The following is an 18,595-nucleotide window of genomic DNA, read 5'->3' as shown; positions in this document are numbered from 1 at the left end:
CAGTGAAATCATAGAATAGTTTGTGTTGAAAGGGACCCTTAAAGGTCATCTAGTCCAACTGTCCTGCAGTAAGCAGGGACATCTTCAACTAGATCAGGTTGCTCAGAGCCCCGTCCAACCTGGCCTTGAATGTTTCCAGGAATGGGGCTTCTGCAACCTTTCCGGGCAACCTGTGCCAGTGTTTCACTGCCCTCATCGTAAAAAATTTCTTCCTTATGTCTAGTCTGAATCTACCATCTTTTAATGTAAAACCATTACCCCTTGTCCTATTGCTACAGACCCTATTAAAAAGTCTGTCCCCATCTTTCTTATAAGCCCTCTTTAAGTATTGGAAAGCTGTGATAAGGTCTTCCCAGAGCCTTGTCTTCCTCCAGGCCGAACAACCCCAGCTCTCTCAACCTGTCCGCATAGGAGAGGTCTTCCATCCCCCTGCTCATTTTTGTGGCCCTCCTCTGGACCCGCTCCAACAGGTCCGTGTCTTTCCTGAACTGAGGACTCCAGAGCTGGATGCGGTACCCCAGGTGGGGTCTCACAAGAGCAGGGTAGAGGGGCAGAATCACCTCAAATTCATTCCCAGATCAAAGTGTGTATTTCTTCTGTGTGTTTGTGCTACCTCTGCCGTTATGGGCCCTTTCTGTACGGTTGATGGTAATGCATCTGAGCCAGTTTTGTCAGCTCCTGAGGAAAACGTGCCAGTGTTGGAAGCAACAGCTGAACATTGGCATCTTACATAAGAAGGGGTCCATACTCAGAGACGTTGATTTAATTTTGTAAGTGGTAAATACTCTTAAGGAGAGAGGTGAAATAATTTTTAAAGATATTTTTTGAATTGTTATATTTATGTTAAATTAAGGATAGAAATATATCTGTGCAAGAAACTGATGGTCTACATGTTTCAAGAAAAGAAGAAAATCAGAAAGTTGTTTACTTGATTTTCCATAGTGAAATGTTCTCTGTTTGATTTAGCTGATTCAGGAAAGGGTAGAGGAGAAGTCAGTCATTTTTTTCTGAGGCATAGTAAAAAGACGAAAGGGAAGAGTATCTAGGGTAAAGTCTCTGAACTTACCCAGAATTATCTCTTCAAGTGGTCTGGAACACCAGAAATCTCAAACCTGAGCCACTAATTATTTAACAAGTAAACAGTTCTCGTTCATCTTCCCTGATTTACAAAATGATTGTTTGTTTTGTTTTTCTTTTTTAATATTGTTAACTACCAGAAGTTCATTTACAGTTGGGAAAAAGGGATTATGAAACAGTAGATCTCTGTACATTAAATTCTAGTTTAATCTGTAATAATTTATATAGCAAAAAGCTATCTAACAATATAAGAACAATTGATTATATGGATGTTTATATGCCTGTTTTCTTCATCTTGGCTTCATCTTGGCTTCATCTTGGAAGTTGTTCTTTAATTAGAGAATCTGAGGAAACAAAGTACTATGAATGCTCGCAATGCAATCTTCTGCACTAGAGCAGTTCTTACCTTAATTTATAATGAGAATGGATTTGGTTTTTATTCTTTCAAAGCTTTAATGTGCGCATATAAAGTTTTTCTGCATCAGTGTTGGTCAGATCAGGCAGTAACTAATCACCTCAGATCAGAAATAATTATATAACTTTAACCGCTTCAATTCAGTCCATGGATTTAGCTTTGAGATAATGAACCATAGTCAAAGTGGTTCCCTTCACTGGAATTATTTTTTTCAGAATGCATACTAATAAAAAGTTTTGCCTATTGCCTCAAGACTATAATTTACCTTTTGGGTGAATAAATTATGAGTAAGTCATCTGTGTATTGAAGTTACATGATTTTATTTATTTTTCTTACTCAAGAAAGTTACCGTTGTTACACTTGCTATACTAACATGGTAAAATAACTTAGACGGTTTGTTATTGCCCTGATCTCCACAATAAAGGAAATTCTTTGTATCAATAAACTTTAAATTCTCAAGTCTCCCTAAAAATAGAATTCCTGTGATAAGGATTTTGAACTTTTTTGTAATGGAGGAAATGTTTCTGCAAGCTCTTTACTTCATATCAAATAGCTTCCAGTGTTGATCTGCACCACTGACAAATGAAATATAATATTTGGCTATAAATGGGCAGAAAAGACATTAGCTGTAGACAGGGAGTAATTTTGATGACAACTGTCAAGAAAACAACAACAGAAATAATTACAATAGATTGATCAGAAGCAAAATATCTGCCACACATCAGTGTGTGTTAATACTAAAAAATGAAATAATTGTAGATCTTTGGGTGGATACTGCCTCTAAAAGGTTTTTTTTGAATTACAGAATAACACAAGTTTTTACAGATAAAAATGGCTTTTTAAATTTGGCATTATGATTCTGAATGAGAAATCCCTAGGAGTTAATTAATAGCCTGCAGTAAATGATCCAGACCTTGAATACCTTCTGCTCCGTAGCTGGACTCTCTGAAAATGTGGATTTCTAGGCATACCCCTTCAGAGTACCACCCTCACCAGGCTGGTACCACTCCTGAAATTAAGAGCTTTTCCACTCTAAATCTTCACACATAATTGATCCTTCATTGTTGATCCTTCCAGACATCTCCTGAAGAAGTTACATGCACCAGAGCATCATTGTGATTTGTTAGATCCTGTAAATTGCTGATAGCATTTTGTATTCTGTAAAGCCAGAGATACAAAAATTTTGCAGGTACATTCTCTTTTCTTCCAGACAGAGAAAGCATAAATTATACAGGTACATCCAAAGAGATGGTCAGGATGCACAATCCTCCATGATTCTTTTTTTCTATAGCCTAGTCTTGTCTTTCACTCACATCTATAGTGCATTGGAGACAGAGCTCTCTTGGAGAAGTTTACATGCCTCCTGTCAGGTTTCTGTGCCATAGCTCTTGTACACATGGACACTTATCATGCAATTCACAGTTTTGGTCAAGTCCCCCAGACTGGGAAAATTTGGTCTTTAGGCTGTGGCCTGCTACTAGTGATGAGATACCTCCACCTGAACGGAGAATTAGGGGATTAATGACTCTTCATTGCGAATTCTCTGCTCAGATTCTCTCTTAGCATCTTTCTGGGTATTCAATCCAATATGCAGGTTAAATGACCAACAAGAAATGTGACTGTAAAGGGGTTTAAGATTTCAGGCATACGCTAATCCATCATTATGGTAAAGTTAAAGAAAAAAATAACAAAATCCTGGCACCAACAAGAATAGCTGTAGATAAATAGGGACATATTCCTATGTCCTAATATTAACCTGTGCTAATAAACCTATACACCCTCATACCCTTTTGCAGCTTTCTCCTGAGTATTCACAGTGCTGATGCTTACAACACAGTTTAAATGATAGTATAAAACCTGTGGTAATTCAGGAAATAGTATCTTCATAACAACATCAGTTCAATTTATAGTTTTGAGATTATCTATCAAGTATGGTTATGTGTGATCTTCCATTTATGTTTGCTTTGGTTTTTAGCTCCAGACCAGTCTGTCTGAACCCATGACATTATCCAAGTCGATCTCACTTCCTCGTAGTGCATATTGGCATCATATCACTCGGCAGAACAGCGTTGGAGAAATCTACAGTTTACAAGGCAAGTTCCTTATAAGTAAATGCCATGTCCATTAGCTTCTTTCCATTTGACCAGAATTCACGCAAATTGCTTTTTATTTGCACTGGTTGTTTTCTCTTCATTTCATTTTATCACTTGTCAGGAACCTCAGCAGGATTCCCAAATTTACATAAAACAGGTTTCTTTTAGTCATTTTGTAAACTAATGCTGAAAATTATTCCCAGAATCACTACATAAAGCTGGACAATTTGGCTCAAAGTAGCTTCTCAGTAGCTAATGAATGTCAGGTTGTTCTAGTATTTTCTTCCAATAAGATTATGTATGTATTTGGGCAAACTCAGGGTGCCCAATTAAATCTACATAAAGTGGCTATATGAGTTGCAAGATTAAAACAAAATAATTCTAGGAATAAAAGCTATTCTTGGTGAATTTGTGTGGTGAATCATATATATGAACTGTTGATTTGACTAACTTACAGGCCTTCTGTATATACATATCATCTTTTTCTGTTTCCAGTTCTCTTTCATATGTTTAGATTCTAAGTTTCTGCTTAAGACTTTAAATGCTATAATTAACATAACTTGATGACGACAATGATGATTCACTGCTCTTAAGCTGAAATTGATTTGTATCTTTTAGAAAACGGAAATTATTGTTACATTTAAAATGTAGACCTTGGTTAATAGTATTGTTTCCATTTTTAAGAAATAACAACCTATCATAAACATATTCCTTTGTATTACTTGGAAAGGGCTTAAGGATTTCGCTTCAGTTATCTCTTAATAATCCGTTTGCATAAGCAATTTATATTTAGATAGGAGGTTAGAAACCGCTCGCACACAAGAGTACCCAATGCAAGAAAACACAGTACACATTTTCATGAAAATAAGTGAAATGTAGTATATAGATGAAAGACATGAAGTGTTTTGTTTTGTAAATTATCACATAAATTAAAATCAGCAGGTGAGCTGTGAATTCAGTGGGTGACTCACTAAAGGGTACAACATTTGTTTTCCGTCATGCCTCATACAACAAAGACAAAGTGAATTTCTAATCATGGTTATAGTCTTACAGTTAAATAGCAATAATGGAAAAAAGAAAATAACCTTCCAGAAGCTGTTTGTGAAAAAAGTTGTGCTTGTAGATCACCTTAAAAATATTCATCACATTACTGATATTTTTTCACGAACATGATAAGAATGAAAAAAAAAAAAAAAGTTTATTTGTAGAGATGTTAGAGTTCCTGTTCTTATGTTCTTGATGGATCTTTCCTTTGGCAAAAAGATAATAAACATATTATGATATACATGAAGTGAGATAAATTGTTAATTCTCTGCAATCTTTTGTTTCTTATAAATGGCCTTTGCAATAAAGGAAAGCAAAACTTGATATATCAAGTCATAGTTTAATATCTATACCAACTAGCTTTGCAGGACGCAACATATTGGAAGTGTTTTATTAAAAATGCAAAAATTTTACTTTTTGGAAGTATGCAGATTTTATTCACACTTCCACTGAAACATGGGACTAATAATATTTCAGAACTTAAGATTTTCATTTCTCTTACCTGTACTGTCATGACTGAAACTTGAGAAGGAGTAGTTGATTTCAGGAGAGACTACTTCAGTTTTACCAGTGGGCTAAGAAATGCATCCAGAGGAAAATTTTGCCTCCCTCTGGTTGCAAAACTTTTACATGCAAGAATATTATTGATATCTGTAATGAAGATCTCTTTGAACTTTCTGCTGCAATAACTAATTAAATGCAATGTATCTGTACAGAAGCTGAAGGGAGCGCAAAGTACACCTTTTCTTCCTAATACCTGTTCATGCTGATAGTCTTTGCACAGCAGAGACCTACCAGTTGTCAAAGTATCAGCCCACAGATGCTTCATAGATGTGGGTGGAAGGTGGGTAGCAAGGAAGCAGATTGTGAGCATCACTTCAACCCTCACCTTAGTACAGCAGCCAGCTGAGAGGAGCTGTTACAGAGGGAAAAATCACTTGCTGCCGCTGTGATTTCCTCTGAGCTTGCAAAGGTATATTACACCTTCGGAGAGGGACATTTTCTTTAGAGAATAATCCATCAAACTCAGTTCTGCATTTCATGTGTATTTATGATAAAGCTTTTTACATTCGGGAAACAAATTTGAAAATTCCCCACATTCCTCTGAATATCTCACAAACTCTAAAATGAAATAACTAGAGTGGTGTCTACCTATATTCAGATTACTATCAATATCAGTAAAGTAACAGGCAAACTCACTGTTAAGCACAGTGTAAAAGTGTTTCCATAGTGGCAATTATTTCAAACTTGCAGTCTGAAGTGACTAGAATTTAATTAATAACAGCTGGTGATGTATAAGGAGAAATGAATATGTGTTCATACTACCTTAGATAAATTGGCTCTTCGGGAGTTATTTAGCAGTCAAATTTAACTTAATTAGTAGTGTGAGTTGATCTGATAATGAATATTCTGTTGAGTAAGAAGGTTGGGGGGGTTGTGGGTTTTTTTTTTTTTTAAAGGCTACATTTCAGATGAGAGTAGGCAATTCAATAAATGGGTATTGGGTTTATCATCCTCCATCTGCCCATGAAAACACTTACATGTAAAGACCTGAAAAGATTAAAACACAGAATAATAGTGCTAAAGGAACACAGGTTGCACAAAATATCCTAAAATGAGGTGGGCTGGTTTCTCTCTTTATACAGCTTTTCTTCCATTTGTGTCTTCCTTGCACTCTTTCAGTTCTTGGTTGCACTGCTAAGACAAAAGTATTAATTTAGCTGTCTAATTAATCTTGTCAAGAGAAACAGCTTGGGGGTTGGCTCTTACCAGTGGCAGCACATCACTACCAGTATTCACTCCAAATTGTACAGTACAGTGCTGCAGGTCTGACAGTTTCCATCCGTGATCTGCAGCCGCTGTAGAGGTTATGGCGTGGGGCCTCATTAGCTGACACAGTGGTGCCCTTTCAGCACTGTGCATTGCCTCTCCTCTCCGTCTGACGTGACATCAGGCATGTGGCAAACCCCAGCGCTGCACAATAAAAAGAAAAAGGGAATTGCTGCCGTACCAGACAAGAGCACAAAGTTTTTACAGCCATCAGGTTAAATTCCGGTCTAAACTTCTGTGTTGGAATGATTTCACTTAAAATCCCAATTGACACCCATGGCTTTACAAATCACAATGTCTCTTTCTAAAGTGTACATATTGATAATCCAGATCTTGCTTTTACTTATAATTCAAAAATGAAATAGTCACCTTACAGATTTTTTATCATAAAATAGTTTAAGTAACAGAGAAAAAAGAAAAAAAAAAAAACTTATACACCATTTTTTGTGCATACATGAGGAAGACTTAAATGAGTTGCACATTTTCATGAATAATAGACAACTCTATAAAGAATTCGAGCCCAACAGAAGATAAACGTTCATTGCTATGTTATGCTCTCCTATACATCAAGATTTACAAAACCACAAAAATTACAAGCCAAGAGTAACCTTGTGAACCAAAATCATGATTAAGAAGGAGAAAAATACAAGAGCCATGTAAGCATGAAAAAAAATCCTGTATATATCCTCATAACCCATTGTTTATTGTTACTACCTGGCATAAGATTTAGCACTGTGTCACAAGATATTAAAAACTGACGAACAAAACACATGTCTTTTAATACAGCAAAAGATAATAGATAGGATTAATACATGATAATTTTTTTTAAATTTGTATTTCGGGGTTTACATTTGCTTAGGACGAAAAAAGGATTGCAGACTGAATTTTCAGCTAGCTGACATTTAGTGTTGTAGTCCTTGCTCTGGAGAATTTGGATAGTACAAATTTTAAACACAATCAGTTTGTATATTATTAAACAAATAAGGCCAAATAAAATTTTGGTATGGAAACCTGCATTAGCTTTTTGTATTGCAGTTATTGAAATCCCTGAGGAAATTATCATCAGAAAATCTAATTACAGTCTGGCCTTTCTCCAAGAAATTCAAAATTAAGAATCGCTCTCAATCACCCCTGTTGTGTTTGAGTCTAGTTTGTATTCCATATTTGGACTTTGTTTTTGCTATCCATACTCAAAGTGATGAACACCTACCCACATAAGGAATCCTATTCATTTCTATGAGAGTACTCATGTGAAGGAATGTATATTTGTATAAGAATTACACCAGTAACAAATTAAATGTTTTTCCCTTAAAGAGAACACTAATGCTTTTTTTCTACGGTAAATTACTTATCACAATTTGCTTATCACAAATGCTTATTTGCTCTGTCACAAATGCTTGCCACATTTTGTTATAAACCCATAACAAAGTAATTAAATTACACTGAAAAATACTAAGATGCCTGCTAAGAGCTAGAGTCACATTTTTAAACTTAGTGAGGAACTTTGAGAAATAAAACTATAGTCTTCAGTAAGACAGGACTTAAGCTGGAAGCATCACTTAACCTTGTAAGTACATGTCAAAACCAAAACCAGACAGAAGTAAAAACTGGCCTCGATCAAGTCTGTAGGAATTTTGCTGTTGAAATAGAATTATCTTTTGTATGTCGTACTAAAGATGCAAGAAACATAAATCTGTTTTTGCAAATCAAAACAGAGGGAAACTGGCTCCTCTTTGGCTTCAGTAGGCAAGCCTGCATTGCCCCTTGTGATTTGGCCTTGTTAGGTGAGAGCTCACCCTTTTCTTGTTTTTGAATATATTTTAAGTAGAATAACATGTAGTGTTAACCCATTCAGCTAAAAGGTTTTGTATGTAAAAGGGAGACAAAGTCATACACAAATGATTTTTCCCAGCTACATAAGTTTCCAGCCTTTTCAAAGTAGAAGGTCTGATATGTCATTAAAAATAATCAGAGAATATTCGAGTTGCTAAATATTTAGAAGGGTTTGAATCATCCTGTGCAACCCTCCTTAGGCTAACCCTGCAGGAATTTCTGATGTGGGCTTCTGCAGTTTTCTGCAAATTAAAGTATGTAAAATGAATTGGAAGACATTCGTCATTTTGGCATTTCCATTGTTTGTTCATATGCCCAGCAACAGAGTACAGAATCCATTTCCCCATCTAATCTTGATGCCAGAATAATGTGAATGACATAAAATGTTAGGATATATCTGTTATATAAACCTGATCACTCCGTAATGTTTCACCAAGTGTCTACCAGAAGCTAAAGCTGAAATGCTTTATAGCCTGCCACCTTCCCATTTCCTTTGTTGAATCTCATCAGGACTTTCACATTAGTAAATGAAGCTTATAAAATTTGAAGTATGAATAAAGGACACCTGAAACAAGATACTTACTAGGTAGAAATTACGTAAAAGCTACATTATTTAAATGACTGTATTATGTGGCTTCTCAAGTCTTATGCAGTAGATTTGATCCTTTTCTTTTGAGCTTTGAAATTCTGTGCAAAACAGTGCATGACTAGCCTGATTTTAAAATGGCATATTGGAAATGGGAAGTGTCTTACTCGGAAACTAGTAAAGAACATCATTTTGTTCAACAGTGATTCCTATAGTTAATTAAGAGCACTACTGACAAGCTCTAAAGTGTATCTTGACATATTCCCTTTTGTTCTGATAAATGGTTGCTGAGGTAAGAGGTTCTTACAGTTATGAGCCATGAAAAATAGGGGAGAAAAGCCAAAAAAGATTAATAAAGCATATTCTGTTGTCAAATTCAGAAGCTCTGATTTCATTTAAGCCCTGTATTGTGATGCCCTTTCTCTCAGAAGATGATCCTCCACTGAGATCACTTGTCAATGAGGTTATTCCATGCTAGACCAGAAAATACAGAAGTCACTGTAGTCTCAAGTTACAACTGAAAGCCCAAATGGTGTAAGAAGTGCAGTTAAATATTGGCTGATTGCCTCCTCTCTCCTCCAAAAACCAACAAATATAAGTTCTTCAGTGCAAACTACACAAATTCTTAGTTATAAATCTCTGTTTATGTCTCAGCTTAATGACTTCATGAATATGTGATGACACTAGATTCTCACTCACTGTTAGTGTGAGAAGCAAATCAAGCTTTGCCCCTAGTTCATCTTAACTGAACCCAGGAATCTTTACACTGAGGTAGCTTAAGACTAACTGCAGTTATGCTACAGTCATTTGATCTCTCTGTTGTATCATAAAATTCAAAGACCTGCATTGTATCATAAAATTCAAAGACCTGCATTGTATCATGAGAGCTGTAGTTCAGTGGAAGAATACGTGTAGTGGGACAGTAGGCGTAAACAGCTCCACGGATGCAAACTGTGGGCTAGTATTAGATTGTCTGAACAAGACAGGTTTTCTATGTTATATCAGAGAGCAAATTGAAATACTTGTCAAAGGTCAATTTGGTGAAAACTACTTTTTTCTGTTAAATCGTTTCACCAATAAATCTGGACTGCTCTAGCTATTACTATCTTATTTTGTGTTAAGTATGTTATCACAGTTAGAATCAAGAAGATTGTCAGTTCATTTTTGTAATTTAAAACAAATTGAGATATTTCTATGCTGATGTCCTGGTTTCAGCTGGGATAGAGTTAATTTTTTTCCTAGGAGCTGGTATAGTGGTGTGTTTTGGATTTAGGATGAGAATAATGTTGATAACACACTGATGCTTCAGTTGTTGCTAAGTGGTGTTTACACCAGTCAGGGACTTTTCAGCTTCCCATGCTCTGCCAGGTGCACAAGAAGCTGGGAGGGGGCACAGCCAGGACAGCTGACCCCAACTGGCCAAAGGGCTATTCCATACCATATGATGCCATGCTCAGTATAGAAACTGGGGGGAGCTGGCCGGGGGGCAGCGATCGCTGCTCGGGGACTGGCTGGGCGTCGGTCAGCGGGTGGTGAGTGGTTGCATCACTTGGGTTTTTTTCTTGGGTTTTGTTCCTCTCTCTCTCTCATTGTTTTCATTGCATATTATTATTATTATTGTTGTTGTTGTTGTTGTTGTTGTTGTTGTTGTTTTGTTTTGTTTTGTTTTGTTTTGTTTTGTTTCATTTATTAAGCTGTTCTTATGTCAATCCGTGAGTTTTCTTACTTTGGCCCTTCAGATTCTCTCCCCCATCCCACTGCGGGGGAGGGTGAGCAGCAGCCGTGTAGTGCTTCGTTGCCAACTAGGGCTAAACCACAACAGTCCTTTTTGGTGCCCCAACGTGGAGCCCAAAGGGTTTGAGATAATAACAGATTAACCAGAGCGTGTTAAGAAATTTATATCTGTTAACAGTTGTGGGTCACTATATTGACTCATCTGTTCCTAATGTTAGTTTATCTGATCTGCACCATGCTCTTTTTTTTGCTGTACATGTTAAAGATCGGTGTTGGTTTTTGCAGTTTGCTGTGCTCTGCAGTGATTAGTGACATTTTGCCTGGGAGATTTTTTATTAAAACACTGTCCTTGAGCTTAATCTGGCATTTGGGTTTTGTGCTGAAGCCATTACTGTACTACTGTACATTACTGTACATGAGGTGGTACTGAGGGTACCACCTCATGGAGACAATTAGCAATTATAGCTCTTCCTCTGAGAGGTTTTTTATGGAGGAAATACAGAATGGCACCTTTGCTACCTCCTTCTATCATGTTTCCTCCTTCCTTACAATAACTTTTCAGTATCTTGAACATCCTTGGGTAGTTAAGATCCTTCTATTGGTATTTCTTGAGAATATTGTTGTGGTTCTGTCTAAGGTTAATAAGCAATTTAAGAATATTATTCAGAGATCTGCCCCAAGGCTGGATAGTTATGAGTGGCAGGGTGTGTGGCAATGCCTAGGACAGTGGGCACCTCCAGTGTTTTGCAACTTCACCTTGAACAAGTGCAGAATCCTGAAAAATTAGTAGAATATTTGGAAAAAGTATGCTGTCACCCTGGCAATTCAGAGAGACACAAATCACTGCAATGTGCTGGGGCCTGGCCCATGCCTACTGATCCCTGTTCAACACTATTGAGAACCCTCAAGGGGAAGAGAAGGTGTCTGGATCTGATGACAAAATGACAGGCACTGCAGCTACTCCAACCCCCATGACAGGCACTGCGGCTGAACCAGGGAACCAACCTGTGCTGCTATCAGTCACCCCTATACACAAGAAGAAATCTTGGAAATGAAAGTCAGCTCATTTAGAAAGGGATGATGAAAAAGCAGGGCCATCACGAGGAGAGAAAGAGGAAGAGGCAGAACTCGTAAATGAGATGGAAACCACCCGATCCCTACCCCTGAGTGAGCTGCGAGATATGCAAAAAGGTTTCAGCCATCGTCCAGGTGAGCACATTGTCACCTGGCTGCTCCGATGCTGGGATAATGGGGCCAGTAGCCTGGAATTAGAGGGTAGGGAAGCCAAACAGCTGAGATCCCTTTCTAGGGAAGGGGGCATTGACAAAGTGATTGGAAAAGGAGCACAAACCTTCAGCCTCTGGAGGCAGCTACTGTCAGCTATGAAGGAAAGATATCCCTTCAAAGAAGATGTTATATGTCACCCAGGCAACTGGACCACCATGGGGAGAGGCATCCAGTACCTGAGGCAATTAGTCATGCTGAACGTGATTTATGGTGACATGGATAACGAGCTGTTATCCAAAGATCTAGATGAAGTCAAGTGCACATGACCCATGTGGCAGAGGTTGGTATGGAACATACTAGCATCATATGCTAACTCATTGGCAATACTGACCTGGAAAGATAGAGAGGGTCCAACAGTGGATGAAGTGGCTAGCCAACTCTGGGAATACAAAGAAAATAACTCTTCCTCCCTCGTCTTGGCTGTGGAGAAACTGTCCCAGGAGGTCCAGCAACTCAAAGAGGACAGGTCTTACTCCCCACCTGTATGGACCAGTATCTCAGCTGTTACGATTAAGAGTTCCTGTGCTCAAGAGAGAGGATATAGAGGGTACACACCACAGGGCACCCTATGGTTTTACCTGCCTGACAACGGAAAGGACATGAGGAAGTGGGATGGAAAATCTACCTCAACCCTAGAGGCATGGGTACATGAGTTGCAAGGAAAAACAAACACACAAGGGCGTTCTTCCAGGAAAATTGCTGCTCCGGTTTCCAGTGGACAGTTCCCCAGACAGAGTAGAAGGGTTGATCTTACTCCTGATTTTAATGAAGGAACTCCTGACTCGCATTTACAAGAAGTGGGTAATGAATACTATGACCAGGACTGGAGGGGCCCTGCCTCCAGCCAGGTGGAGGAAAGGGACAACCGAGTTTACTGGACTGTGTAGATTCGATGGCCTGGCACATCAGACCCACAGAAGTATAAGGCTCCAGTAGACACCAGTGCACAGTGTACCCTAATGCCATCAAGTTATAAAGGGGCAGAACCCATCTGTAATTCTGGAGTGACGGGGGGATCCCAACAGCTAACTGTATTGGAGGCCGAAGTGAGCCTAACTGGGAATGAGTGGCAAAAGCACCTCATTGTGACTGGCCCAGAGGCTCCGTGCATCCTTGGCATAGACTGCCTCAGGAGAGGGTATTTCAAGGACCCAAAAGGGTACCGGTGGGCTTTTGGTATAGCTGCCTTGGAGACGGAGGAAATTAAACAGCTGTCCACCTTGCCCGGTCTCTCGAAGGACCCTTCTGTTGTGGGGTTGCTGGAAGTCAAAGAACAATGGGTGCCGATCACTACCACAATGGTGCACCGGCGGCAATATTGTACCAACTGAGCCTCCCTTATTCCCATCCATAAGCTGAATTTTCGACTGGAGAGCCAAGGATTGATCAGCAAGACTCGTTCACCCTTTAACAGTCCTACATGGCCAGTGCGAAAGTCTAATGGAGAGTGGAGAGTAACAGTGGACTATTGTGGCCTGAATGAAGTCACACTGCCTCTGAGTGCTGCTGTGCTGGACATGCTAGAACTTCAGCATGAACTGGAGTCAAAGGCATCCAAGTGGTATGCTACAACTGATATCGCTAATGCATTCTTCTCAGTTCCTTTGCCAGTAGAGTTCAGGCCAAAGTTTGCTTTCACTTGGAGGGGCGTCCAGTACACTTGGAATTGACTGCTCCAGGGGTGGAAACACAGCCCTACCATCTGCCATTGACTGATCCAGACGGCACTGGAACAGGGTGAACCTCCGGAACATCTGCAGTACACTGATGACATCATCGTGTGGGGCAATACAGCAAAAGAAGTTTTTGAGAAAGGGAATAAAATAGTCCAAATCCTTCTGAAGGCCAGTTTTGCCATAAAACAAAGTAAGGTCAAGGGATCCAGGAAATCCATTTTTTAGGAATCAAATGGCAAGATGGATGTCATCAGATCCCAATGGTTGTGATTAACAAAATAACAGCCATGTCTCTACCAACTAGCAAAAAGGAAACAAGCTTTCTTAGGCATTGCGGGTTTTTGGAGAATGCATATTCCAAATTACAGTCTGATCATAAGCCCTCTCTATCAAGTGACCCGGAAGAAGAACAATTGCAAATGGGGCCCTGAGCAACGACAAGCCTTTGAACAAATTAAATGGGAGATAGTTCATGCAGTAGCCCTTGGGCCAGTCCAGGCAGGACAAGATGTAAAAAATGTGCTCTACACCGCAGGCAGGGAGAATGGCCCTACCTGGGGCCTCTGGCAGAAAGCACCAGGGGAGACTCGAGGTCGACTCTTAGGGCTTTGGAGTCAGGAATACAGAAGATCCGAGGCCTGATATAGTCCAACTGCAAAAAAGATATTGGCAGCATATGAAGGGGTTTGAGCTGCTTTGGAAGTGGTTGGTACTGAAGCACAGCTCCTCCTGGCACCCTGACTGCCGGTGCTGGGCTGGATGTTCAAAGGGAGGGTCCCCTCTACACATCATGGAACTGATGCTATGTGGAGTAAGTGGGTCACATTGATCACACAACGGGCTTGAATAGGAAACCCCAATCGCCCAGGGATCTTGGAAGTGATCATGGACTGGCCAGAAGGCAAAGATTTCAGAATATCACCAGAAGAGGAGGTGACGCATGCTGAAGAAGCCCCACTGTATAACAAACTACCAGAAAATGAGAAGCAATATGCCCTGTTCACTGATGGGTCCTGTCGTCTTGTGGGAAAGCATCGGAGATGGAAAGCTGCTGTATAGAGTCTGAAGGAGAAGGTGAATCAAGCCAATTTGCAGAAGTAAAGGCCATCCAGTTGGCTTTAGACATTGCTGACCAGGAAAAATGGCCAGTGCTCTATCTCTATACTGATTCATGGATGGTGGCAAATGCCCTGTGGGGGTGGTTACAGCAATGGAAGCAGAGCAACTGGCAGCGCAGAGGCAAACCCATCTGGGCTGCAGCATTGTGGCAAGATATTGCTGCCCAGGTAGAGCACCTGGTTGTAAAAGTACGTCACGTAGATGCTCACGTACCCAGGAGTCAGGCCACTGAGGAACATCAAAACAACCAGCAGGTGGATCAGGCTGCTAAGATTGAAGTGGCTCAGGTGAATCTGGACTGGCAACATGAGGGTGAATTATTTATAGCTTGGTGGGCCCATGACACCTCAGGCCATCAAGGAAGAGATGCAACATATAGATGGGCTCATGATCGAAGGGTGGACTTGACCATGGACACTATTGCACAGGTTATCCATGAATGTGAAACATGCACTGGAATCAAGCAAGCCAAGCGGTTAAAGCCTCTGTGGTATGGAGGACAATGGCTGAAATATAAATATGGGGAGGCCTGGCAGATCGATTATATCACACTCCCACAAACCCGCCAAGGCAAGCGCTCTGTGCTTACAATGGTGGAAGCAACCACTGGATGGTTGGAAACATACCCCATGCCCCATGCCACCACCTGGAACACTATCCTGGGCCTTGAAAAGCAAGTCCTATGGAGACATGGCACCCCACAAAGAACTGAGTCAGACAACGGGACTCATTTTTGAAACAACCTCATAGACACCTGGGCCAAAGAGCATGGCATTGAGTGGGTATATCACATCCCCTATCATGCACCAGCCTCCGGGCAAATCAAACAATACAATGGACTGTTAAAGACTACACTGAGAGCAATGGGTGCTGGGACGTTCAAACATTGGGATACACATTTAGCCAAGGCCACCTGGTTAGTCAACACTCGGGGATCTGTCAATCGAGCTGGCCCTGCCCAGTCAACTTTTACATACTGTAGAAGGAGATAAAGTCCCTGTAGTGCACATAAAAAACATGCTGGGGAAGACAGTCTGGGTTACTCCTGCCTCAGGCAAAGGCAAGCCCATCTGTGGGATTGCTTTTGCTCAAGGACCTGGGTGTACCTGGTGGATAATGCGAAAGGATGGGGAAGTCCAATGTGTACCGCAAAGGGATTTGATTTTGGGTGAAAAGAGCCAATGAACTGAATGGTATGATGTTAATTGCTATATAATACTGTCTGTCATCACTTTTATGGTTGCTATATGCCATATCAATAATATTACAGTAGGAGTCATCCAGATTAATGAAGAATGAACTTTGATGAAACCAAGCAAAGTGCAGTGGTGATGGAATCAGAACTGGCTTCAGCATGCAGGAATCCAACACCACACACCATCTCTCCTGCCCTGAAGGACTGTTATGACAGATGGAGCCCAAAGTCATGGACTAAATGAATTCAACGGACAATTTAGAGGGATGGCCCATAGACCAAGGGAATGATATCTGTGTGTATATATCAAAAGACAGGGAAAGGGGTAGTGATTAATTGGGATATATTGGAAAGTGTGGGACCTGGGCATGATGTAGATGGTATAGAATAAGGGGTGGATACTGTCCTGGTTTCAGCTGGGATAGAGTTAATTTTCTTCCTAGTAGCTGCTATAGTGCTGTGTTTTGAATTTAGGATGAGAATAATGTTGATAACACACTGATGTTTTAGTTGTTGCTGAGCAGTGCTTACACTAGTCAAGGACTTTTCAGCTTCCCATGCTGTGCCAGGTGCACAAGAAGCTGGGAGGAAGCACAACCAGGACAGCCGACCCAAACTGGCCAAAGGGCTCTTCCATACCATATGGTGCCATGCTCAGTATAGAAACTGGGGGGAGTTGGCCGGGGGGCAGCGACTGCTGCTCGGGGACTGGCTGGATGGTCAGTGTCGGTCAGTAGGTGGTGAGCGGTTGCCTCATTTGTTTTTTTTATTGGGTTTTGTTCCTCTCTCTCTCTCTCTCTCATTGTTTTCCTTTTTGTTACTACTACTACTACTACTACTACTATTATTATTATTATTATTGCTATTTTATTTGATTTTATTTTATTTCAATTATTAAGCTGTTCTTACGTCAACCCATGAGTTTCCTTACTTTTGCCCTTCAGATTCTCTCTGCCATCCCACCGGGGGGGGGGGAAGGTTAGCAAGCGGCTGCATGGTGCTTGGTTGCTGACTGAGGCTAAACCACAACAGCTGACAAACCAGATTTTCTAGTCAAATTATTAGTCAAAATCATGGATGCATTAACCCTCTTTAAAACAATTTGAGGCAAGGGGCAGCCTGCATATTTGTGGAAAAAACAAACAAACAAACAAAAAAAAAACTGGGCAAAAAGATGCATTTTCTTTAGTATGTATTTACAATAACTATTTATACTTCTTTTTCTTTCAATAATTATTTTTAAATAAAGCAAAAATTATTGAAACTGACAGTTCTATAGAACATGCTCACAAATTCTTTTAAAATCTAGAAACAACGTAAGTTTTGAAAATAGGCCGTGTAACGGCAAGAGTGGGGGGATGTTAATAAAATCAGCTTTTCCAGCACTAATGAGGAAAGAAGCCAAGCCCAAGGAATTCAAGTGCAATTGATTGTGTTCTACTTTAAATGGAAAAAAGTTCCACCCCCCCCTTCACATTCTAATGGTTATGAGATAAAATGGCATCTTATAAATATATATTTAACTGCTTGTCTGAAGTGACATAACATTGACCTAACTGCCTGTTTATTGGTTATTATGAAGCTTTAAATATATTTGTTATAGAGTATCGTAGGATCTCAAATACATTAATCTTAAGTTTCTGTAAGATTGTCTTTTATGTGTATCTAACTTTACTAATATATAACAATATTATGGTGACAATATTTGTGGCACATGATATACAGTCTGTTTTTAGTACAGACCTATTTGTTTTCATGGTAAGGCCAATGTAAGCACAATGGACACCCTATCTAGTACCTTCAGTTTAATCAAGCCATAAGAACATATTCTTTATAACTCCATAGTGAATTTTAGCTGTGCAGAACTGATTAAAAAATCATAGTATTATTCAGTAGAGAAAAAAAAAGAAATGTAGAAATGTTCAAAAAAAATCTTAGAGCATCCTTCATTCTCTATTTGTTCAAAAAAGCCTTTTCATCTTGGTGAATGCTTATATCCTGCCAACTTTTTATTTGATCAAAATGATACATCGTAAGAAACTATGATAAATTTCACAGAAGTAAGCACTGTGAATACCAATAGGAATTTCCTCCCAATGCAGAGTTAACAAGACTTCACCAAAGTGAAAGTTTTTTATCTTTTCCAAAACTGAAGTCTGCCAACTCCTTGCAGTTCCATGTTTGAATACTAGAAGTGAGTTTGCTCTTTAGCTGCTGGATACTTGTTTATCCTTCAAATTCTTTGAAGATGCCTTTTGGGAAAGGATTTTAATCAAAGGTTCATTGCCCTGAGTTTAAGAACAAATGAAATATTCTGTTATAAAGCCATATGGAAGAAAAGAAAATGCAATACCAGACTGGGAGAGAGATAAGAGAGAAAGGACTTGGTAGAAACCAGAGTTGCGTTCTCTGGAATTTACAATATAAATATAAAAGGCTCTGTCCTTCCCTACCTCTAACAAAAACTGCCCATATGAGGATTCAGTGCAGAGTAGCAGAGCTGTGTACCATAAAGCCATACCTATCCTAACTACAGAAAGTAGAGGTGAGGTCCTAAGTGGAATGAGGCTTTTCAGCAGCGGACTGTTCAGCAGCGGACGCCTTAATTGGAGAGTGAGGATGAAATAAAAAGATCCCTACTATTCTCTTTAATGACTCAAATATTTATGTTATTGTCACTAGGCCAAATTTACACGCAGAGGGACT

The 18,595-nt window shown here is 39.6% G+C and overlaps 1 protein-coding gene across 1 annotated transcript in view; it reads left to right on the top strand.

Moving 5' to 3' along the window:
• The window catches only part of DOK6 (docking protein 6), a 264,406-nt gene that overhangs the window by 208,100 nt on the left and 37,711 nt on the right, over nucleotides 1-18,595 (top strand). The window contains exon 7 of the mRNA XM_075494295.1: nucleotides 3,468-3,585. Coding sequence (XP_075350410.1) covers nucleotides 3,468-3,585 — 118 coding nt within the window. The remainder of the gene's footprint in view (nucleotides 1-3,467; nucleotides 3,586-18,595) is intronic.

This window comes from Mycteria americana, chromosome 2, assembly GCF_035582795.1.
Source record: "Mycteria americana isolate JAX WOST 10 ecotype Jacksonville Zoo and Gardens chromosome 2, USCA_MyAme_1.0, whole genome shotgun sequence".
NCBI lineage: Eukaryota > Metazoa > Chordata > Aves > Ciconiiformes > Ciconiidae > Mycteria > Mycteria americana.
This window is presented reverse-complemented; position numbering and strand designations above follow the sequence as displayed.